Here is a 25,701-nt window from a genome sequence, read left to right as displayed (position 1 = left end):
GTTATTGTTTAGACAGCTACCATTCATTACATTGTAATAATATTTATTTACTTACATTTTGGGACAACTCACAAGACATGAATCAGGAATTTGGCACTGCTGGAAGGCCATTGCACTTCACAGATGTTCTCTGGGCTTTAACTAACCAGACTGATGAATGAGGTGTTGCAGCAGGTAGCACAGCTCCTGGATTTCAGGGTTTGAGGGTTTGATTTACTGCCTTTGTAGAGCCACAGTGAAGTCGAGTCAGGTTAAGTCATAAGGCTTTTTATTGTCATTCCATCTGGGTACAAGTCCGCAGTGGAGTGAAACAACGCACCTCCAGGACTTCCATGGTGCAACTAGGAACAGAAACAATACAGTACAGAAACATAAACGTGAAAACATGGAATCAGAACAACACAATACTACTGAACGGATGTGGTGGGGATAAGGTGTAGGGGTATGTAACATGCATGACATACAGCTATACGTAGTCAGCTAATAACATACATGCGCACAGCAGTTCCTGAGGTAGAAGAGACCAGTTCTTTATATAATACAGTATTTAGCAGCAAGTCACCTGATAGGTGTGTAAGTACAAACATGGTGGGAGCATCATAAGTGAGTGTATGCGAGGTGAGACGGGGTCTTGGCTCAGTCATTGTGTGTTAAGAAGAGGAGTTTGGTGTGTTCTCCGTGTCTGTGTGGGTCCCCCCCTCTCCCAAAAAAAAAAATACATGGAGGGTGAACTGGTTTGCTAAATACACCACTAGGTGTGAACGAATGGGTGTTTGTGGTGCCCTGTGATAGACTGGTGCCCTATCCAGGAGGTATTCCTGCCTTGCGCCCAGTGATTCCAGGTTGGCTCTGGACTCTTGGCACCGCAACCCTGACCAGGAAACAGCAGATAAGAAGAATGGGGCAGGCTGACAGTGTCTTGACATTGAGCACATCAGCTGATGTGCTAGATCAGGCATGTTGCAGCACTATATGTAACACTTTGGTCTTCCAAGAAGCAGAAAACCCTGACAAACAACTAAACTGCAAAGAGCCGACCACATGCTACTCATTAGCTTTTACATGTTGGCTCGAGATGTGCAGTTCAAACTGAGTGCTTCTAATTAGACACATCCCTTTCCACTCACACTTAGAATCGACAGCCAGGTCTGCCAATAGAAGACAACTATTTCACCAGATTATACTATGTTGAATCTAGAAACGAAAAAATGCAGAATGGTTGCGCAGTGTGAGTGTTTACGACATCCAGGCAGTTGCTAGGCTGTTGCTGTGGTATTCCAGGTGGATTCTATGATCTTGCTAGCATGTTGGTATGGTTGTTAAGTAGTTAATAGGTGGCTACCATGATTTTGCTAAGTAGTTTGGCAAGGTAGTTATGGTATTCCAGGTGGATAATATGGTGTTACTAAGTGGTTGCTATAGTGATGGGAAAAAAAACAAACAAACACTGGAATAACCTTGTTGCTGTACGCTTGGACCACGGTGTGTGATACTATTAGACCCTCATTCCCTTTTCCAAGTCTTGAAGCAGGGCTCTCTTCAGTTAAGTAGTTAATAGGTGGCTGCTAAGATTTTGCTATGTGGTGGCAAGGTGATTGCTATGAAGTTGCTAGGTAGTTAGTATGGTATTTCAGGTGGTTAATATGGTGTTGCTAAGTGGTTGCTAGTTGCTATTGTATCTCAAGTGGTGGCCAATGATGAGTGCTGTAGTGTTGCAAGGTGATTGCTATAGCATTTCAGGTGGTTACCTAGCAGTTGCTAGGTTGTTACAGTGTCTCAGGCAGATGCGTGAGTTGTTGTCAAGTGGTTCTGGAGGAACCCCATGTGGTTGGCTGGACATGCACCAACACTGAAGGATGCCCCCACATTTGCACCCCAATTCATTCCTATGGGGTAAAAATACCGCAAAAAAGCTGTTGCTATGCAGAAACCATATGTCTGAGCCAACAAAAAAAAAAACTGCTGAAAAGCCAGAATCGAGATCCAGATGAGTTAGACAGTGCTAATCTGAAATAATCCAGAGCAGGGATGATAAAAATGGAATAGTTGCATATTTAGCACTGCGCAACCAAAATTACAAGGAAATTGCTTTCTAGGAATCGGTTATAAGTTCGGGGCTCAGACATGTATTTAATAAACAGTGAACAAGATTGTGAAGAGGATAGTAGGTTAGCATTTATTCATTGTGACTGAGGCATCAGACCAGTGGTCTCCTCCCCGCTCAATGGAGAACTTCCTTCCAGCAGAGTTTAGCTCCAATCCTAATCAACCCCACCTGCTCCATCCAATTCTTGCCTTCAGAAAGAGGAGCATTTGTGACCACTGCTCTAGACTCACTATAGTGATGGAAAAACCCTGGAATTACCTCACAGCAAAGACAAGAGTACAGTGTTGCTGAACGCTTGAGTGGTACTATTAGACCCCCATTCCCCTTTCCAAGTTTTGAAGCTGTACCTGCGCCGTGACTTGGCCTCCAGTTCATTCCTTAATCATCGAAACTCCTGGTAATTTTTCAGCGAGGAGTGTGCCTGGGAGATTCTAGAGAGTTCTGTCTTTTAACCTCTAAGGAGGTGAAGGCTTGGGGAAAGGATCTGAGGAGGCAGCGAAAAGCAAAACAAAAGAGACGGATCTGCCGAATGATCGGAGAAGGAACAGAGGTGATGGCCGAGGTGGTTGACACATGGAGCCGGTAGCAGCAGATGTCTCCTTGTCTGCCGTTGCCAAACGTTTACAGGATTCCTCTTCCTTCCTTAGCACGCAGCACGTGCTGCCCTGGCTTGTCACCCGGTCAGGATGTGTGTGTCTGGAGGGGGTGGGCTGTAATTGGGTTTCCTGTGTTGTAATTTGGAAGCTTCTTTCCAGGGATGAGAAAAGCAGAGCAAGTAAACAGAACCATGTGATTGGCACTTTCTGCTACACAACACAAACACAGAGCAAGAGAGGGATGGCTTCGAGATGGGTGTTGCATAACAGCATTGCTGGGGTTTTGGATGAGGTAGTGACTTCTGCTTCTAGAGGACACCCTGACAGCAGCAAACAGGCCACGGATAAAGCCACTGATAAAGACACCATAATAGCTCTGGTGGGTTTCCTAGAAGTTACCAAAAAAATGAAGAGGATTGCAAAACTTTCCTAAGCGAAGAGGGTATGATTCTTAAGTGGATGCCTGGAAAAGAAACAGTCAATAATACAGAGAACGTTTAGGAACATGTTTAGGAATTAGACTGTAGTTCATTCGTAACCAGTGTAGTTCCAGTAGTTCAATTAGTCCAGACTGTAGTCCGTTTGTTTCTCTGCATACTTTGTTAGCCTCCTTTCACTCTGTTCTTCAATGGTCAAGACCCCACAGGACCACCACAGAGCAGGTATTATTTAGGTGGTGGGTCATTCTCAGCACTGCAGTGACACTGACATGGTGGTGGTATGTTAGTAATGTGTGTTGTGCTGGTACGAGTGGATCAGAACAGCAGTGCTGCTGGTGTTTTTGGAGTTCACTGTCCACTCTATTAGACACTCCTTCCAAGTTGGTCCACCTTGTAGATGTAAAGTCAGAGACAGAAGCTTATGTGTTGCTGCACAGTTTGTGTTGGTCGTCCTCTAGTCCGTCATCAGTGGTCACAGGACGCCCTTGGCTGGATATTTCTGGTTGGTGGACTATTCTCAGTCCAGCAGTGGCTCTAAGGTGTTTAAACACTCCAGCAGCACTGCTGTATCTGATCCACACATTACTAACACACAACCCCCATGTCAGGGTCACTGCAGTGCTGTGAATGACCCACCACCCAAAAACTACCTGCTCTGTGGTGGTCCTGTGGGGTCCTGGCCATTAACGAACAGGGAGGCTAACAAAGTATGCAGAGAAACAGATGGACTACAGTCTGTAATTACAGAACTACAAAGTGCTCCTATATGGTTAGTGGAGTTGACATAACGGGCTTAGTTCCTTTCAAACTAGGGATGGTCATAATGCACTGATATAACTGTGTATATAGTCCGCTCTTTGCTGGGGCCTGTAAGTAATTGGATGGTTAGAGCTGTTGTTTCTGAGCTTTCTGAGAATGGACCCACCACCGGCTATCAGAGAGTCTATAGAGTAGATGCAGCTTGTGGCACTCGCATCTGGAGGCTGTTGCTGTTGTCTCTCAACATGAGGACCAAACAAGCAACAGGAAAGGAAGGCAGAAGGCCATCATCATAAGGCAGAAAAAAAAATCAATAGGAAACAGAAAACAGATTTGTCAAGAAGCAAGAGTGCACTGGAAGGCTGAGCTATAGTAAACAGCCCTGTGGACCGCAGAAGACCAGTGGTTGAATTAAGAATCTTTTTCAATCATTAAGAAATTATGTTGAAAACTATCCAAGATGGCATGGAAGAGAGGAAGCATGACTTAAGGGTGTTCACCTCAAGACACAAATGTTTGTAAGACCAGGTCACACTCCATAAAAAAGCATGTAGAATCATCTGAACACACGAAACCAGAGATGAACCTGTAACGGAGCAAAGAACAGAGGAACGTTTGGAGTACGAAAAAGAAATAAGTAGCATGGCTATACAGTGGAACCAACTCTCGTCTTCACTGATGGTGTAATTGCTGGTGGCAGTACCTGGATCCGCTCTGTAGTAAAAAGAATCCCTCAACTGCTCAAATCCAACCAAATGCATCAAAACATAATGGATGGGCAAAGCATGACATGAACACACTATTAGAACAACAGTTTTAAAGGCCCCAAAAATTAAACGTACTACCAGACCCCAACTGAGGAAGCAAAAAGGCTCATGGACTAAGGAGGAACTCAAAATGCTCAGGCCGAGCATCTGGGATGATGGCTAGCGTGTCTCCGGGTTGCTCATTTCTGTACCACATGCGTTAACTTCTCTACAGACTAGGCAACATGCTTGACGTCTTTAGGCCACAGATCTGAGCCTTGTGTTAGTCATCTTCCTTGCTATCAGGGTCACTATGCCAGTCAAAGATACAGTGGGGAAAAAAAGTATTTAGTCAGTCGCCAATTGTGCAAGTTCTCCCACTTAAAAAGATGAGAGAGGCCTGTAATTGACATCATAGGTAGACCTCAACTATGAGAGACAAAATCACATTGTCTGATTTTTAAAGAATTTATTTGCAAATAATGGTGGAAAATAAGTATTTGGTCAATAACAAAAGTTCATCTCAGTACTTTGTTATATATCCTTTGTTGGCAATGACAGGTCAAACGTTTTCTGTAAGTCTTCATAAGGTTGGCCCATTCCTCCATGCAGATCTCCTTTAGAGCAGTGGTGTTTTGGGGCTGTCGGCGGGCAACACAGACTTTCAACTCCCTCCAAAGGTTTTCTATGGGGTTGAGATCTGGAGACTGGCTAGGCCACTCCAGGACCTTGAAATGCTATTTACGAAGCCACTCCTTTGTTGCCCTGGCAGTGTGCTTGGGATCACTGTCATGCTGAAAAACCCAGCCACGTTTCATCTTCAATGCCCTTGCTGATTGAAGGAGGTTTGCACTCAAAATCTTACAATACATGGCCCCATTCATTCTTTCATGTACACTGACCAGTCGTCCTAGTCCCTTTGCAGAGAAACAGCCCCAAAGCATGATGTTGCCCTCCCCATGCTTCACAGTTGGTATGGTGTTCTTTGGCTGCAACTCAGCATTCACTCTCCCCAAACTCAACGAGTTGTGTTTGTACCAAACAGTTCTACTTTGGTTTCATCTGACCATAAGACATTCTCCCAATACTCTTCCGAAACATCCAAATGCTCTCTAGCAAACTTCAGCCGCGCCCGGATATGTACTGGCTTAAGCAGGGGAACATGTCTGGCACTGCAAGATCGGAGTCTCTGGCGGCGTAGTGTGTTACTGACGGTAGCCTTTGTAACATTGGTCCCAGCTTTCTGCAGGTCATTCACTAGGAGCCCCTGTGTGGTTCTGGGATTTTTGCTCACCGTTCTTGTGATCATTTTGACCCCACGGGCTGAGATCTTGCGTGGAGCCCCTGATCGAGGGACATTCACAGTGGTCTTGTAGGTCTTCCATTTTCTGATTATTGCTCCCACAGTAGATTTCTTCACACCAAGCTGCTTGCCTAATGCAGATTCAGTCTTCCCAGCCTGGTGCAGGTCTACAATTTTGTTTCTGGTGTCCTTCGACAGCTCTTTGGTCTTCATCATAGTGGAGTTTGGAGTGTGACTGTTTGAGGTTGTGGGCAGGTGTCTTTTATACTGTTAACGAGTTCAAACAGGTGCCATTAATACAGGTAATGAGTGGAGGACAGAGAAGCCTCTTAAAGAAGTTACAGGTCTGTGACAGCCAGAAATCTTGCTTGTTTGTAGGTGACCAAATACTTATTTTCCACTTGCTTGACCAAAAGTTATCCCCTCCTTCATCAGCAGCCAAGACTGCCTAGGGTTTCCCATCCAAGGATCAGCTTAACTTCTGGGGAATACCACACATCCTCTGCATTTCAGAAAACCTACTGACATCTATTCACATCTTTTCACATCTTAGAACCATTAGCCTTCCTTGGGTTGTGGATAGACATGAACATGGTGAGGTCACGTAAGCTTTTAATCAGCATCAGGGCTTTTAAAGCCAGTCCTGAGTCAGTTTCTAGTTGTCTTTTGGTGCAATCACTGATAGTACATCAGTGGCAAGTAATCATTGTGCAGTGCTTGATTACCTGGCACAGGTGTACTGGGATGTGAAACAGGACAAAGATGTTGACAGGATAGATCCCGTTGAGCTAAATGGACTATATATGGCGTTTGCTCAAGCACACATTTTTGAAGACATCCTCATGCATCTATTTTTAGCTTCGAAGGTTGGAATATGAAAGCATGTAAAAGACACTTATGATAAATGCAGTTGAAAATGAACTCAAATCCAATAAGGGTACAAAGCACTTAATATTCAAGGGAAGCGAAGGCAGCCAGGAGGGAATTTGTATGTTGCATGAAGGTGTAAAAACAAGGCCGGTTCCCAAAACGCAGCCTTTCATCATGGACTTTGGCCTTGAAAACTTCGTGTGTGCCCTCAGCAATTTGGGCCACAGCCTGCAATACACAAAGTCTGAGGAGCAATCATCATAACCGCCACAGTTATTACAGAGTGGCTGGAGCCTATCCTCACCTTTCATCATCTCGACCAGTGCTGTTCCCATGAAACCCCTATGTTTACTTCACCCCACAGAACCGGCTCATGCCATTGTCTACAGAGCAACGCTAATTGACTTCAGTACTGGACAAGAATGAGTTCTGCGTCCAAAACGTTATCCCGGGAGGCACGGTCAGTGGTTTCGGGCCGTCTGCCGACTTATTGAAGTCATTTGCAGGCTGGGCTGCACGCTTCCTAATGTAACGTTTTCTCCGCTAAGACCCACCCTCAGAACAAACGTGATCCTGCTTCGCCAGCTTTTACCAAAGACAATACTTTTATTGATTTGTGAGGACTTAAATTACTGTGAAAGTAAAGACAGGAACTAAAGAGTGGTAATGAAGGATCATTTGAAAGTGAGGCCGGGCAGGAATGTGGTCAGGTTTTCACTGCCTCCTCCTCGTCCTCCTTCTGCATTTGCTCAATCAGCCTCTGCCGTTCCGCAGCCTGCCTCATGCGCATCAGTACCAGGCTCTCGTAATCCCGCTCGTTGCTCAGAGAGTTCTGCAGAAACACACATATAACAAGAAACGTTAGAACATACAGTAAACGGGTGAAGTAACTGGACTTTATGACTGTGTTAAGTTGCAACATGCTCAGTCAAATGAAAATGTTGGTCATCTTATAATTTATGCGCATTTATTTACGTATTTGCTAAATTTTAATTACAGGTGCATTGCAGTTAAAACTGTAGGTATGCTATGTCCAAATGTATTCAGCTAGAACTGCCAATAGATTAGGACTCGCTGGAGCAGACTGACACCAATGTCAGGCTTGGGCTAGAGGGGTGTAAAGCCCTCTTGCATTGAGCTGTGGAGCAGTGGAACGCCTCTGGAATGATGGTACTCCATCCAGTACTTTTGAAATGAGTTGGGGATGAGGTGGTGTGGTGATCATCCAACATCCTAATGCTTTAGTCACTGAATGCAATCAAATCCCCACAACAAAATCTAGTAGAAAGCCTTGCCTGGACAGCAGAAACAGTTACTCCAACAAATAACCTTTTAATAACCTATTAATAACAATTAATAACCTTGATTTTGGAAGAAACGAGGTGTCTCAATACTTTAGTTTGGACCATGTTGCTAGTAAGTGAAAAATCCAATGTCTTGGAAGAGAATCGTAGTAGGTTAAGATTGTTTAGACAAATTTTATAAAAGATTATGAAGATATTTGTATTTTTACAGTAAGGCTCCAAAATCTAGTAAAATCTAGAAAGCTTTCCTGGACAGTAGAGAGAGTTATTTATAACAAAAAATATATAAAAATAAATAAATAAATAAAAAAAGAAAACAAGATACACTTTTTTGTAATAACCTTGATTTTGGAAGACACAAGGAGGTGTCCCAATACTTTCGCACCATGTTGCCAGTAAATTAAAAATTCTATGTTTTGGAAGAAGATTTTGTTGCAGGAAGTGAGATCCTTCAAGATTTTATTTTACTGTACATCTTTATCTGTAGCATTTTTATTGTCAATTTATATGATTTCTGAAGAAAGTGAATGGCCGATTGCAATAGTAAGAGACAGTATCATTTCCTACTTACACTGACCACAAGGCAAGTAAGCATACAGCAAATGAGAAGACATCAGTAAGCTAGGACTGGGAATAGGGATTCCCTCTTTGACACAGGGGCCGACAAGAGCAATATGTAGGCTCATATTTCACTTCTTAACCCTCATAAGTAAAATAAATAATACCCTACAGGTTAATAGTAGTGGTTGAATAATTTACTGAGTTACTGATAACTGTGTCTTAGTGTGCCTACTGTTCAAGCAGTTTATCACAGTAAGAATATCCTACTTATTATTATTATTATTACTTTTAAATTTTTTTATTTGTCCTCATAAGCAACTTACAAAGTTTGTTCAGCTTTTTGTTGCAAAAATCATGTAAAGGCTAAACTTTGGCAGGCTGAATGGATGGGGCCAAACTTCTCCAGGCTGAATGGGCGGGTTATATAAATTAGATTTATTCGTTTTCCTGAACTGTATGGACTGGGAAGTGAACGGCACATAACTTATAATATATACGATATAGAATATATGTAAACTAACCCAAACTTCTGTATTTCTAAAAAGGGAGAACAATTTAGTTTTCAATGATATGGGCCCTTCGAAGAAATATATGGAGAAACACTTCAAGGCAAAGGCAGAGGACGCGTCCACTTAGCAAGACAGTGAGCTAGGAAGGCCTGAGGAAAAGGCCTGAGGGGCTTGTGGGAGTGTGAGAATACTTGGAAAGGCAGAAAAGAGCATGACACAAAGAGAGATACGAAGTGTTTCTTTAAGGTAAACCATCTGGAAGAGATGATTGGGGTCTCCAGCATTCACCCGAGTGATGTGCAAATCGAGGGAAAAAAATGAAGAGGGAAAGACGGAAAGAAATGAAGGGGGGGGGGGTTGTGCTCTCAGTGCGGGGCAGCGTGCAGGAAGGAGAGCTTCCATTAGCATTCCTCTCGTGTGAGCTCAAGCCTCTTGTCCACCGCCTAACCACCAAGCATCACGCAAGCTCAATTAAGTAAATAAACAACTGTTGCATCTTCAATTAAACCCAACAAAAAGCACACACTGCCAACCTTTTCCCCCTCTACACATTTTTCTCCACTGTCATCACAGCTCCGCTGCACCCTCTAGTGGAAGACAGAGATACAGCCGGTCATGCAGTGCCCTAGAGATTCACACACAGTGCAAGTGGGTGTACATGTGCAGGCCTGATGACATCAATACATAGAGGCTACGAGGTTTCTCTCTTTCTGCGTGCAGACGGTGTGTTGACTCTTCGTGTTTTGAAACAGATCCCAACGCCAGAGCTGGACAAACATGGGCAGGCAGAGATGAGCTGAGAAAACCACAAGAACACAAACCACACAGGCCACAACAGAAAAAGGAAACCGGCCTGGGTGGCATGACTGAGCTCACCAGTCTACGTAATCGAAGGAATGAGTTCAACAGAGGTGATGTCAGTAGTAACCCTCTAGGACTTTCCCCTGCATGGCAACAGCTGGCCTGCTGTACACAGGATGAGCTGGGAGACAGCGTCTGCGTTAGCACTAATTCAGAATGGGTCACAAAGATAGCAACTTCGCAGGTCACCAGTCACCTGTAGAGTCGCACGCATACAATAATTAGTCACTGGAATTTGATGATTTACACAGCCATGGACAGTAGACACAGTCCCTCCCTGGACAGTAGACACAGTTATTCCAACAAAAGCAGGATAAACTCTCTTGTTTTTGGAAGAAAAAGTGAATGAGCAGGTGTCCCAATACTTTTGCCCAAAAAGTGTATATCACAGGTTTCGAAATGCCCACAGGCACACAGCCTCCTCCAGCCAGCGTACAGATATAGTCAGCTCCAGGTTGTGACACATGCATTGCTATCGTATCATGAGGTCATTGACAAAACCCAACCCTGGTACACAGTACGTTCAGACTCAGGGTGCGAGTGCTGGAGGTTTGGTGTGCGGGACGTCTTCCATATGCAAGGAGGACGCCAGTGCCTGAGGGTTGCTTCATAATGCTTATGTCAGACGAAACGTGCTCCTAGGATGAAGCACTCTACATTCAGACTCCTGTCTCTGAATGAGTCACAGCTTGTTTGGATTAATGACAAAGCAGACACTCAGGCCTTCTCACACACACACTCTTATCTCCAGACAGCAGCTAACACTCACACAGTGGATGGACTGGAACCCATCAAACTGCAGCCCTCCTCCTCCTCCTCCTCCTCGCCGCCTTAAATATGTGTGGAGGTGTGTGTACCACAGCTGACAAACTAAGAGCAAGAAACGAAGCTTTTAGACCACGGGGCAACGCTTCGAGAAGATGACTACCAGAACACACTCAGCCCTTTCAACATATTTCAGTGTTGGCTCATCAGCTTAAAGTGAGAAAAGGCTAAAGTGCTCAAGAGTGAAGAGGGTTAGTTTTCTTCTCATAAATAACCACGTATCTGTAGACGACTACACACAGGGCCCCCCTACTCGAGGTTCTCTTGTGCACATGTGTTTAAATACTGTCACTCAGCATTACAGCAACGGCTGCTGCTTATGAAGGTTAAGTCAGGGACACCCTTACTGGCCATGGCTGGTGAATGGCCCAAAAAATAATAATACATTTTAAAAATACGCTATAAGTATAGCTTTTGGAGGTTCTTCAAGTTGAAATACCTCTTAAGGTACCTCTTAAGGAAGCTTCCAAGAAAGTTTTTTTTAGAAGGAAAAGGTTCTTTAAATGTCTCTCAAAGCACCTTAAAAGGTTCCTCCACAATTTTAAATCGAAAAACCTCCAAAAGCTTCTCAATGACCTTAGACTTTTAAACAGTGTGCACTCTCTGCTACGATTATTTTAAATGAATCATTTAAGTTATTTAATTCATTTGCTGCACAGCTCAATGGGCCTGAGGATGTGGGGGATCTCCCAAAAACACATGGTAGCTAAATTGGCAATAGGGAGAGGGGGGGGGGGTGGTTGGGCCACTTATCCATCAGTATACTAAACAAGAGAAGTCCCTAAACCAGTTCCAACATTTTTTTAAATAATTCTACTCACCAACACTCTCCAAAAGATTTGATGACAAAAAAGATACCTTAGTCAAGACAAACATCTTTACAAGCCATTTAGAAAATAGCTTAAACCTCAGCCGAGACCGTCCTCTCCAATAGCTTCACTACAGCCTGTAGGTCCACTTTCTTCATTTCGTTCTTGGTTCTTCTCATTCTTTTCTGTCAGCAGGATGTGGCGCACTTGATTAATGGCAGCCAAACACTTATTTAGAGATCATTAGGAGAGAGTGATGTGTACAAGAGCAATGTGTGCCCCAGTCTCCTCACTAACTCAAACAAACACCAGCTCCAGGCAGCCACATGCCTGAGAAAGGCACCAACTCATAAAGCTTCCAATGAGTAAAAAAGAGAAAGAGAAAATGAGATTCTTCGTGAAAAGGGAAAGAGGCTACAGTGCCTATGGGGGTGAGATAGGGGCCCAATAAGCTCATATGAAGTGGTGCTCTTCGCTGTGTGGCTCAAAACACAACTTCCTAATATCGTGTTTGCTTTGCGTGTGTTTGTTGGAGAAGGCCTACTTCCTCCACTTTGTTGAGAAACAAAGCCAGAAGCCGATGCATGGAAGGCAGGGATTACCAGCAGGATCTATTCCTGTAAGGCGTCTCTTGATATGAACGAACGAGGGGCATCATGGGATATACTCATAAATAAGGATGCTAAGGCTTTACTGGGGAGGTCTGGAGGGAGTCCCTTCAGAAGAAATAAATAAGGGCAGCAAAATGTTAGTCATTAGCTGCATCACAGCAATTGGCAAATAATATATCAAATAAATAAATAAAAAAACAACAACAGATCTGTCAACAGATCAGATACAGATCTAATATGACTTGAAATTCAGATATCAAATTCCATCACGATCAACATTGTGGCTGCGACCGAAATGAATCCCTACTCCCTCATTAGTATTGCGCAACACACAGAGGGAATATTTAGTTCACCAAGTAGCACTAAAAACAAATAAACTAGAACACTCTCTTATCCTCACCATCATCCTCATCATGTGTCAACCTTATAAGGTGCGCTGAGGTTCCTTAAAAGGTCCTCAAAAGCACCTTAAGAGGTTCCTCTACAGGTTCATACTGAAGCACCTCCAAAAGTTCCTCTAGGACCGTCTGCACCATTTCGTTTCGATTGTCTGTTTCTTAGTAATGAGACTTACCATTGTGTGTGTGTGTGTGTGGTGCTCAAGTAATTAATAATATATGGCTACTGATGTGATGTTTTAAAAAATACTGAAGATATAAAATACTGAGGATATAAAATTCCCCTCTTTTCGTTAATCTACTTCATGAAAACAAAAGTTACCAGGCAACAACTGGGTAAAGCTTGAGAGTTTGCCACAAATTCCTATTTATAGCTAGGTATCTTCACCTTGTTACTACTTACTGTTTGATTCTGTTCATGATGCATTTGGAATAAATATCTAATGTTTATCTTGGTAAACGGTTAACCTATATTCTACCTTATAAGTAATGGAACCACAGGTAGACAAATGACATAATTGCACTCTTGCCTCAAACCGTAATGAGTTACCATATTAAGTAACAAAGAAAACTTGCTATTTGTGGTAGGACATTGTTCTGGGACTGGGACTGAAGGACCCCACAGTTATATAAAAAAACAGAAGTAGCCATTATGTTCTCTCTATTATTGTCTCCACTACTAGGTTATAAACTTGAGACACATGCTGTTTGGGGAAACGTATTCTGATCAGCCATAACATTAGGTTAAGGGAAAAACATTGATTATCTTCATCTACAGTGACATCTGGGATATATTAGGCAGCAAGTGAACAGCCTGTTCACTTACAGGAAAATAGGCAAGCATTAAATCTGAGCCACTTTGACAAGAACCACATCATGATGGTAAAATGACTGAGTCACAGGCATCAGACAGGACTTGCAGGTTTTTCTCTGAAATGCATTGGTCAGTACCTCCTCACCACTTACATGACTATGAATCCGCTGCCAACATTGTGGTGCCAGGTACTACAGAATGCCTTCAGAGATATTGTGGAGTCTTGGTTGCCTTGAATGGTCAGATCTGTTGCAGTGGCACAAATGGGCCTACTCAATTTTAGGCAGGTGGTGTCATGGCTGATTGTTGTATGTACATTTGATTCAAGATATTCCTAATAAGTTATTACGTATATTTAAATCTTTAGGGGTTGTGGGAATCATAAAGCTACCAAAAGTTGAAGAAGCACCTCACTTACGAGTGCACTTACTTAACACAAGTAGGTATGAGGCTTGAGGGCAAAAAAACAAGAAAATCTCCTGGCAGAACAGAAAGGGAAAAGGTGGTGAATAATAATGGATGTTCGGAATGATCCTGAAGATGCTTGGCAAAGATTTCTTAAGGAAAAAGTAGCAAATAAAAAACATGAACAAAAGACAGGGTAAAGGCTATGGACTCCCCCATTCCTCTCCTCATGATGGATGTGCTCAGGATAAAGCTCACCCTCATCCTCAATACAGCACAAGCTTATCTTCAGCTTCTTAAGGCATTTGTAACTTCCAACAAATTTCCACGTCTGGACAAGGGGAGCCAATGAGAAACAGCACTGTTTCTTTTCACCACAGCACTCTTCGTACCACCAGCTGTTCCAGTTAAAAAGAAGTATAACGTCTGAATGTTTGGAAAACTTGCAAGACGACATTAACATAGAGACCACACATCTAATCTACACTTAACACAAAGTGTAGCACAGTTAACCCTGATTCCAATTCCAGACCAAAACAACCTCAGTCATGAGAGCAGTAAGAGTAACCATTGATCAATAAAAGGAATCCAGCTGAAAAATACAACCATGTCTTAATCTAAATTAAACACTGTTCTGCATGTCTGCCATTAAGGTACCAGGCATTTCGTGGCCAGAGAAATACCTTTCCCGAGTTAGTCTTGAGAAGTGTAAACAGTCTCTTATCTTATCTACGTGATGAACAAACACGGTCTGGAATGCAGATTCCCATGTAATGTTTCCTTCTGTGGCCAGACACACTACGAATAATTCAAATATCAGCTTGATCTAATAAGCAAAAGCTACACCTTGCCAGAAGCCAAGAGTAGGTAAACATTTGTCAGTCGTCTCAGACTCAAGCTTTTTAGCATGGTCTTGCACTCATCGTGAAAAGGCATTCAGAGATGTTTCAATAAAGCTCCAGCTAGGTTTGTTGAATGCCTGCATCTTGACACTGCTACTCTTTGGATTATTATTATTATTATTTTGTATTTACGGACTGCTCTCATTGTTTACACAGGGAGGCTTGTGGAAAATAGTCCATATTAACTGTGGTGTGTGGAGTCTGTACTTTAGCCTGGCCAGTCTTTTATATGACATATGACAGATAAATGAGATGAAACTAGAGTTAAACTGAACCAGAGTAAACACAGGGCTTTAAAAACACTAAACTAGAAGACAAATGTTAACTCATTCAGCATCCATTCAAACTTATTAGCAGGATTTGGTTAAACACGTATCTTGGTGAGTAGTTTAATGTAGAAATACGGTGCTGTCTCTCTCTGCTAGTTGTGGTGTTCAGTGCGCTCGCTAATGTTGCTTATGTTTACATGTACTGAGTAGGAGGATTTATTTTTTTTAATTTCTAAAATGAAGGTCAGTAAGTGCTGGTCTTTAGTCTGTTCACCATTCAGAGATGTGATGAGGTCTTAACATAAAGAAGTGCTTCAATCAAGCAGCCAAACTAGCCTTTTATCCATGTTGGAGGGACTCCAGTGGACTAAGGTGCTGCCACTCTGAATCTCGGCTCATGCTGCCTGCCATCAGCAGTCGGAGTCTGAAAGAGCACACATGGCCTTGCTCTCTCAGGGTGGCTTGATGTCACTTCTTCCCCACATCACCCCCAGTGTGACTTTGGCTGTTGCATTGGAGCTGGTGAGCTGGCTTTCCTTAGAGCATGCTAGCTGCTATCAGTGCACCAGCGGCAGTACAAAAATAGGTGCCGATGACTTTACATGTGTTGGAGGAGATGTGCTGGTCTTCACCCTGGCACACATTTGAGGTCCTGCTGGACAAATAACAACATCGGACAAGACAAATGATGTACAATATTGAAGATGGTAAAGGGAAGTCTGATTTCGACTTGAAGAGACAGCATGAAGAAATCAAAGAGAATGCATAGGCCATAAACCTAAGCATATGAATCAGTTGCCATTTTGTTTGTATTTACAGACAAGGCCATTAGAAGCAAATCCGCAAGAACCACACAAATGAATGTATGCAAAAGCTCCTAATTCTGGACTCAAAGGCTGCCCAAAGCCAGATCTGGAAACACTTTTCCCCAAGCAACTGAGATTCTGCGTCCCAGCATTCAAGACAAAGCCCCACCAAACGTGACAGCAGAAACCGACGACGGCCTAAGCTTGGCAAAGATCTCTCTCCTCAATCCATCCGCCTTAAAAGTAAAGGCCAGAGTAATCAAGCCAGTCTCCAAGAGGCATACCAGAAAGAACATAAAAGCAGCTCCACCTTGCCTTCTGGTGAAACCCCAAGCTTGGTGTGGTCACAAGGCCTCAGATAGCAAAAAGCCTCATCAATTTCTTGATGATCTACTTTCATGAACAGCAGGGCTTCACAAAGAGAAGGTAGGGAGGGTTGCAGGAAGAGGAATGAGAGCTGTTGAAATGTGCAGTTCCAGCCGTGGGTAAATGTTATGATGAGAGCTGATGTTGTTTCGTTTGCATGACTGATTGCATCTGGGGAGGAAGACCTGCTCCCTTTGAAGGGGATGAGGGAAGGGCAACTGTTTATTGGACAAGTATGAAAGCTCTTTTGGGCCGAAATACAATCATGGAGACGGTTCAGCTCTCGCGCTCCAGAAGACTCCCTTCGAGAAGATTTGGACCACATCCTGAAACTGTGTAGCTGTGTAGAACAGAAGGACCACTTCATGTCATAGTTAAGTTTTTGTTGAGTAGACCAAAGTGGTTTCCCTCGTCTGTCCCAGCCCTAGGTCATCCCAGAGTGATTATACTGAGTGGAAGCATGAGCGGTGTTTGACAAGAAGATGACAGATGTCTGGCTGCAGGGAAATGATGGAATGTGTTCTTTTAAAACTGAACAGCATTACGCTGGCCCTCTTCGTTGATCTTTAAAGGCATTTCATGTGGCGGAACGGTCATCATTATTGACAGTCCACAACTGGACTGAGTCAAAGAACCTGAACGGAAATCAGTTGATTACAGACACAGGTAATCTACAATTGCTGAGGACACATAGGATATGACAGTTCAGTTTCAGGAATTATGATCAATGCTGTATATATGAATTTAATCAAGTCAAAAAGGTTTTGAAAATTAATATTGCCTGGTCATTTTATTTACTATACTTTGTTTATGCAAGTGAAAGAACAATGTACTTAAAGGTTATGAAAATGAACATGAATAATACTATTCTTTATAGCAGAGGTACTCAAATTTGTATTTTCTAGCTCCGCTTATCAAATTTCTAATTGGAGGACAAAGGAGTTCCACAAATCACAAAAACGAGACTGAAAATCAAAGTATAGTTTTAAAAAAATCCAGCACTACACAGAAAAAGTAATGGGACACCTGCTGAAATAAAGCAAAATTTTTTTAAAAATTGACTCTGCTTTTGTTGGAGTAATCTCTGGAGTAGTCGCTACTGGTGCATTGGTGTAAGGATTGTTTTGCATTTAGTGCCAAAAGTGTTAATGACCTCAGCATGTTGGATGATCATCACTCTATCACTCCAGAGAACACAGCTCCACTGCTCCACAGCTCAATGCCCACACCTGGCACTATTGCCAATAAGTTCATGTTTCTCTGCTCCAGGTGGTCCTATTCTATTGGCAGTACTTCTCTACAGGGACTAGACAAGCTCTGGGTGTGTATTTTCATTTCTCTGTCAGCAGTGGGTGCAACTTAAAGTAGGTAAATGTATTCATCAGAAGGCGTGTCCACAAACATTTGTACATATCGTGTATGTGCAAAAAACACTGCAATTTAATGGGAGCAAACACCTTGTTTCTGTTACCAAGCCTTTAAACCAGGAAACAAAAGGTGAAATGGACAAATGGAGAGACTGTATATTGTTGAGTGTGTGCGGTGCTGATGTAGACTGATATGGTTATCTAAACTGGTCGATATTTGTGGTTCCTGCCTCCATGTTCTGTGGGTAGTTTTGTAAAAAATTTGCATGTTTGGTCTCATAGTGGTGCCTCACTTTACCCCTCTTCTCAATGGTCACAGTTTCAAAACAGATTAAGCACATCGGCTTTGTGCTTCTCTCTGGCAGAATTAATATCTTCAGTCCACTCCCATATAATGCAACAGCTTTGACAGATGACTTATCTTTTTTTTCCCCCTTCATTTCTACACATTTGTGAACATGCAAATGTTTTTAATTAGCACTCAGCTATCTCTTCTTGACTGAACAGCAGAAAACAAAAGCAGATCACACAAAGTTTAGACTGATTATTTTTCCCCTCTGAGATTATTTATTTGGTCCGCAATACAATTAATTTATGTCTATTGAGCACCCCTGTTTTATAGTATTCAATGAGCTCCAAATGGATCAATGGTCTAATGTGTGCGTGGGTTAATTGGTAGTACCAAATTGGGAGGAAAAAGCAAAAAATGAAGCAAAGAATTCAAATATTACATTAAAATAAAACACGCATACACTGTATATCTATATTTATATATGGTATAATATAATTAATACTATCCCTGTTACATATGAACATTTGTAGTTTCCAGCATCTACTGTTTTTAAATCATTTAGCTGAAAGTTATGCAAGCGCAGATGTTACTCACAAATGTTACCCCATATGTGGTCGTGGTCATTTAACAAATACATTCAAATATCTGCATCTAAATAAACATGATTAGTAAAAACTATACATGTTACATTGTGTTACAACTAACCCTGTCATATGTGAGGCTGTATTTAGCCTTATTAGCTCTGGCAACATTTCTCAAAATGGTGCTGTGTTACAAGCATCAAGAGCAGAGATGGAAACTGAAACAAACAGCGAGAAAAACTGGTCCCTCACTGAAACCATCACTAGTTAGACCACTAGCCTCTTTATTTGCTTCATGTCTTTAAACACTGAAATGCTTTTTTAGTATCATCATCATCATGTTGCAGATCAGCCAGCTAGCTTGTCTATACAGTTTCAAACTGAGAATTTGCTAACTCTTCTGACTGTTCTGATAAAAACAACTTAAGTAGTCCTTTCCAGTGTCATTTAAATTCCATTTCCTTGAAGTAAACGAGCAGAAAGCAGGTATAAATGACGTGAATATGCAGTGTGTGTGGGCGTGGGAGCTGTAACAGCAACAGGTTCTTCACTGGAAAAGCTACTTGTGCAACTGCAGCTAGCCTGTACATGTCCCTGTGCTGGTGACTGCCTTCATTCCAAACCTGTGTGCATCCTCCTCCATTCAACTAGAAACTGCTGAAGCTCGGGCTGGGGAGGGCTTTAGCAAAGCTCACACAACGCAGGAAATCAGCAGAGACGGACAATGACACAGAGATTAGTAATCGTTTAACCCTTTCCGCCTTTCTCACAGCTCAGTCAGATGGGGTTGCGGGATGCGGTGCTCGTCCAAACGGCCACCACTTTTGCAGGAGTGTGACATAATCAGAGTAGTATATCGGTGGATGGAGAGAGAGAGAGAGAGAGAGAAAGAAAGAGATCAAGGCAAGCTAACCAAAGGTAACGTTGCAGCTGACTGGATTTACAGGAATACTGAGCCGCAAGGTATGTGATGTCATCAAAGGGCAAACAAATTCCAACCCAATAGGTCTGGGAAAAGCAGGGAGCCAAAAAAAAAAAAAAAGAAAAGAAATCACTCCACCTGCTCCAGCAGACACACCTTCTATTCAGACCTCACCTTAGTAACTGTCACACAATTGATTCAACCGTCACACCTGACTTTGGACCTTACCGCTTCAAATCCAGGGAGGACTATGAACCTTGGAGACACTGTACTGTGTATAAAGTGCATGGAAAAAGCTCCTTTCGAAGCGATTTCTTAGATCAAGGTAAGAACACTCAAACTTTTTTTTTTATACAGTCAATAACTTCTGTTTTACTGTAAACCTGGAACGCTACACTGCTAGGTTTGACATCAAGGGCATCGACATTAAAAGAATAGCTAATATTACTTGTTTGGGTACATCTGGATATCGGTCATTGTTCCAAGATGCTACTAAGGTCTTGTAGAGACAAAGCAAACACACTTGACTGACATGCCAATGTACACAAATGTTGGCCAAATCAGATCCCAGATAACAGACCAGAAGTTTTGCAAGAACACATCCACAAAATTCCCTTCTAAAGACGCTCCACCGATGCTTTGATATCGCTTCCTGGGCCAGGATATCCGTAAGAGTCAAAGGATTCTCTTTCTGTTTTCCCATGCTTTACAGCCGAGCAAGCCCGGTCATGTAATCGAAAACACCTCAAGTACCTGCTGGTTTCAGCCTGGTTCAACTTGATCACAAGTGTGGAGGAAAACGGCCTGTCGTGCTGAAGGTAAGAATCCAGCTACATTAGTTAGCATATTTTATCTCTTATGAACACTGATCTTGACCCTAATAGTGATCGCTCTCTCTTAGCTATTGTCAGTAATGAGTATTCCTTATCTATAATCTTTCCTTAAGAATTCTCAATGTCTGTATTCATGCAACGGGTCAGCAAAGCCTTCTCGAAACTGCCTGATCAGCGTTTACAGGAAAGTCTGGGACGTGTATTTTCATAAAAAAAGGCCTTGACAGAGTTCGTTCAGGTCAGGCCCTCATTAATTTGGACTTGGGAGATGAGCACTTCCTTCAAGCTTCCTTAAAACGGTCCATTCCCCTCCCTCCTTTATTCTTACATGGTTGAAAAGGAATGCTGTTAGGTCCACGCTCCCCCGTCTCCCGCTGCTACTAAAGTGCCGATAAAAACCTTTATGGCCAACAAAACATGTTTTCTCTCGTGCCGTACACATTTGCACAGTAAGTGTTCTGAGTCACGAAAACGGATCTAATGTGCGCGGACCTGCAGGAGGCCAGCAATATAAAAACTGCCCAATGGCCAAAGACTGCAAAGCTCATTTCTGTCACTAAATTACTTACGAAAGCTCACTTTTTAAGTAGACATTAAAACACATTGGCGTGGCAGGAGAAGGATAAACTGGGTGCTTGTCCCTTAAATTCTGATGTGTGGGGCTGGATTTCGGATTACGGACACATGTTGCAAGAGCCTTAAGGTGTGTTTTAGGTGTTTGTTTACAGTCACAAACTCACCGCATGATCTAAGAATCTACCCAACAAGGTCAAAGACTTATGGGGAGGACTCCAAACACCCACCTTGTAATGCTCACAGTTTGCATGATCCCAGAGCTCAGTTCATAATTAGACTCTGACAGCATTTACTGTAAGTGAGCGTATTAAGCCAGGCAAGTCAACATGTTGCAATCACAACTCATTTTTCACTTTAGAGTTGTTGCACAGCTGTTCCAACTGGAGCTGTAGGCGTCAGTCTGAGCTCTTTCTGCTGCGCATGACTATAGTCTTGATTCAGAGTCAGATGAAAGATCACAGGCTACAGTTAAGAGCCATAAACAGGGAGTGCCATGTGTGTGCTTATCATGGACTATCAGACTACTTTCCCCTACTGTTGTAATGAATTTGATGATCTGCTACAAACTTACATAGCAAAGAAACGAATACATGATAGAAAAACGGCTAGCATTTGGTTTAATCTTTTCCAGAGTCGATGCTACACTTCATGAACATGATTTTCCTGATCTTCTACCTTATCTCTTTCAGAACAAAGCTCCCCACGATGCTCAAGCACTAATAAAGGCTCCTCAGTCTCATATATTTATACATTTTGGACTACATTTGTCAGAATGCCACTGAGGACAACATTCGAAAGCAAGCCCCCCTCAGGAAGGTGGCCAAGGAGAACTTCAAAACGGAAGGTTCTTTCCGTCAATATGATAAGCCTTCCGCTGGCAGACTTCCGGCACCTCGCTCACATCGGCTCCGACGCTCACAGGGACAGCTTCGGGGACCTTTCCTTTCTGAAGCAGGGCCATGGCCTGCTCCGGCAGAGTTCTCAGAGCGAGCAGAACCTCTTTTTGGCCTGCGCACCCCCTCCAAAGCCTCCCCGCCTCAACCTGGACGGAGCTGAGACAGGCCATGGTACGAATGGGCAATATAAATTAACTAATTAATCATGCTAGACTTCACTAAGAATATTATGGGTCTCGTCCGTACTTCTAGGACCCTTTAAAAAAAAACAACCACCAATTGACAGGAATTGCTTAGTAACAAGAAGCACTGTTAGGCCCTTGAGCAAGGCCTTTTACCCTTCGTTACTGCGTGTGTTCACTGCAAGGATGGGCCTTTAGTGTCCAACACAAATAGTGAATATGGTTGTCTTGTCTTGAATTGTGATGATGTGTATTTTTCATTTCATTCATCCTTAGGCCACGATGACCCTGACTGGGACTTGCAACACCACCCTTCGGTTCAGAGACGTAAAAAATGCAGTTCACTGCCGCTTCTGGACACAGAGGAGGCTGATGAAGAAGAATATGAGCTCCATGCCGAAGTAGCCTCCGTCAGCCAGAGCCCTGGCCGAGGGAGCCTGAGCTCTGGGAGGGATTCGACTCAAACTGGGCCAGAAGAATCGCAGACAGACGAGGCCGACACAGGTTTTTCCTTCAAACTGGACCTGGGACCCTCTATACTAGACGACGTACTGCAGGTGATGGACAAACTTCACCAGTAGAGCAGAAACTCTGGAGACGTACAGCTTCCCAGTGAAATGACGTTAACAATACTCAATGGAATACTAATAAATGGACCATCATGGGCTTCCTTCATTCTTTCCCCTAATCCTGCTGAAATGGTGAATGGTGGATACTGGGCATCATCCAGGGTGATGACACCCACCTGGATAATAACAGAACTCCACTTTCTCTTTGTTGCGCAATGCATATTTAACTTCTACCTGGAAATTGAAGACGACATTGTAGCTTATTGATAAATTAAAGACCCAAATTTGGGTTTCAGTGAGTTCTAATAAAGTGTTCTGCAAATATGGATTTATATGGATTTAGCAAAGTGAGCAGAGAGGAAGCAGACAAGATACTTCTGCAAATAAAGCATGTTCCAGAACGTGGTTAATAAGTAAGCAGCTAAGTAAGCTGTGATTATTATTGAGGAAGCAAAACAGGTATTTTTTCAGGTAGTTTTCCTCAAGATGCATCATTTTCAGCCGACACTACTCTTGGTTTTCTTTTTTGTTTGGTCGACTGGATGACAGATTTCAGGCTAGATCTATTGCCGTTTCCCTTCCAGTGTTCATTTTTTGCTGATTTTGGACTAACATCTATACCCTCTGATAGTGATAAGCCATCTATACAGTATACAGCAGAATTGATTACTTCTATTAGATAAGGCCAACAGTGCATTATCAATTGCCAGAATGTTTCCAGAGAAGGTTGGAGTGAATGCTGTTGTAAAATATGGAATGTTAAGGCCTAGACATTTTGACTGTGACAGCCGGGAACTTCATTTACATTTACAGCATTTAGCTGACGCTCTTCTCCAGAGCGACTTACAAGGTTACTCGTATTACAGAGGTGGGCCAATGAAGTGTTAGGAGTCTTGCCCAAGAACTCTTATTGGTGTAGCGCAGCATAGTCACCCAGACTGGGAATCGAACCCCAGTCTCCCACATAGTAGCTCACTAGCAGGTAGTGGTATTATCTGTTGCGCCACACCAACTAGCAAACAGACTAGCTTTTCATAGTACTAAAATGTGGACCTCAAAAGAAGACATTGTATTTACTGGTAGTTAACTGTACCATTAATGTAACCGGTTGGCTATGTTGTTATTACCTTTACTATAAAGTAAAAAGAAGGGGGGGGTCTTTAGTGTCTGGGCTGGGATTTAAATGTTCTATAAAACAATGTAATTATGAAAACTGTGAGTTACAAACTTCACTTTTATAACAATGAAATAAATGGAGTTAATTCATCAAAATGTTTTATGATATTTAAGAAAATACGCTAATATAAAACAGCTTTGGGATTCTGAATTACAAAAGTAAAATGGGAGTTATCCCTCAATTAGTGCTGGCAGTTTCTTTTCCAAATGCAGTCAAATATTCAGGGAGGGCCCCCAATGGTGCTCCAACTGTCTTACGCAATGGCACGCTTTGCTTTCAATAACGAGTCCACGGAACCAGAGCCAGGTTGCGTGTCCAAATTTTACTGCACCGCTGCTATTTTTATAGCTGTAAACCTCCATTCTCCTGACAGCAGTGTGTGCAGTGAAGTGGGGAAATGTGATACTTCCACATATGCGGGATGTTGTGTCGGACTGTGGGGCCGTCCATTAGCAGCGCTCCTCATGATGGGAGTTTAAACACTACCTGCTGAACAAACAGGGCCCCACGCCATCACTGATCCACTAAGGGTCTGCAGCGCTGCGGGGGGCCATCAGGAACCAAGAGGAAGCCGCCCAAGTTGCGCTATGTGCTCATTTTTCTGTAGATGCACTGTACACGTTTACCTTTATGCAGTGGTGGGGTGTTAAGAATAAAAAGTTAACACCACATCTAAATGTGAATTATGTGCGACCTTCTAAATATATGAAGCTCAAAGTATTTCTTTAAATAAGGGTTAAAGGGTTGAATATCCCCATGTGCCCAAAACTGCTACAACACATTTCAATAGCAATATGTTTGAGACAGTCAAGCTGATTTTTGGAATGCAGCTACATGCCAAAGATTTCTTGTATCCATTTAGTGAAGAGTTGCCAAAAGCAGAACAACATTTTACTCTAAGGAATACCAATACACTGAACGTCTTCCTAGAACTGCTATCCAAAGCCATCTTTAAGATGCTGACATCTAAGCAGCAGTAACAGCTCTACCACAGCTAATCTGAAGTACACTGAATCAGTAGGTCATGCCAAAATGACTTCATTTTATATACTAATGTAATGTAATGGGATCCACAAACTCAAGGTTTGGTAAAATTGGTACATAAATGTCATGTACAAAACAAGAAGCCCCCCCAGGGAATATTTTACAAAGCAGCATGTAATCTTAAATTAAGTTAAGTTAGGGTCTTAATCCAAGTTTAGAACTATCCAAAACGAAAGTTCCTCAGCTTATTTTCTACTGAACTGAATTTAAGATAAAGTTTCTGCTACCAGAGCTAAGATCTATTCCCTGTTTATCCCCACATCTTTCAACAATATAAAATGGTGAAGGCACAGATAAATTTTGGATAATAATGCTAATGCTGAAACAAACTGTGCCATATCTTCCTAAAGTGACCTTTCCCCTAAAACTTTAGAGAACAATGCAACACTCCTATACATTAGGGATGTACAATGGTATTGGAATTGTATTGGTACTGGCAGAGAGCTGCTTTAAAAAATAAGTGGCATCAGACAACTGTTGTTTCCCCCAATATGGATACAGACCAGATTTTTTCCTTTTAAAACTAACCAAGCATTAAAATATAAAGTATTTAACTGAATACACTTAAAAGCATAATACATATGCTATTATGTTCAAACTAATGTCCAATGCAGCATTTCTACTGAAATCATAGATAATATCTATAATTCACTGCTACCAACCTGACGCAACCTGAAACGTTGGTGCTTTGGAAAAGAGGTGCTTTGGTGAACCAATGTCACAACCATACACCATACAAATGATGAGACTACAGACCTACAGGTACACGCAAGTGCACTTGCCCAGTGCTCCTTATCTAAAAAAATGAACACAGATACTCTGAAGACGTCATGGTTCACAATAGAGTCTATAAGCCATAAAAGCATCCGATATAAAAGAGAAGAGCTGAAGGCAGAAAGACAATGATCTTTATGACCCTTTTACAGCACAATATCACATCAGCGGATGCTGCACCAGCAGCTAACGTCATCCGTCTAATCATATTTCACCTCTGGTACCAC

At 42.4% G+C, this 25,701-nt stretch overlaps 2 protein-coding genes and 1 long non-coding RNA gene across 4 annotated transcripts in view; 1 reads left to right on the top strand and 2 right to left on the bottom strand.

Annotated features, from left to right (window-relative positions):
• Positions 1–251: 251 nt before the first annotated feature.
• LOC140564838 (uncharacterized) lies at positions 252–3,239 on the bottom strand. The gene is made up of 2 exons (XR_011980548.1): positions 1,749–3,239; positions 252–341 (listed from the first exon to the last, which is right to left on the bottom strand). It is a non-coding gene; the product is annotated as an uncharacterized lncRNA (long non-coding RNA).
• Positions 3,240–7,407: 4,168 nt separating this feature from the next.
• The window catches only part of dnajc17 (DnaJ (Hsp40) homolog, subfamily C, member 17), a 66,685-nt gene continuing 48,391 nt past the window's right edge, over positions 7,408–25,701 (bottom strand). For both annotated transcript variants that reach the window (XM_072689764.1, XM_072689763.1), the window contains one exon: positions 7,408–7,653. In XM_072689764.1, coding sequence (XP_072545865.1) covers positions 7,528–7,653 — 126 coding nt within the window. In that variant the 3' untranslated portion in view covers positions 7,408–7,527. The remainder of the gene's footprint in view (positions 7,654–25,701) is intronic.
• LOC140564369 (cdc42 effector protein 2) lies at positions 19,613–23,751 on the top strand. The gene is made up of 4 exons (XM_072689765.1): positions 19,613–19,748; positions 20,136–20,241; positions 21,522–21,899; positions 22,187–23,751. The coding sequence occupies exons 3-4, from the start codon at positions 21,605–21,607 to the stop codon at positions 22,489–22,491; spliced, it is 600 nt and encodes a 199-aa protein (XP_072545866.1). The 5' UTR covers positions 19,613–19,748; positions 20,136–20,241; positions 21,522–21,604; the 3' UTR covers positions 22,492–23,751.

Source organism: Salminus brasiliensis, chromosome 10, assembly GCF_030463535.1.
Source record: "Salminus brasiliensis chromosome 10, fSalBra1.hap2, whole genome shotgun sequence".
In the NCBI taxonomy this organism is placed as follows: Eukaryota; Metazoa; Chordata; class Actinopteri; order Characiformes; family Bryconidae; genus Salminus; species Salminus brasiliensis.
Note: the sequence above shows the minus strand (reverse complement) of the source record. Positions and strands in the feature narration are given on the sequence as shown.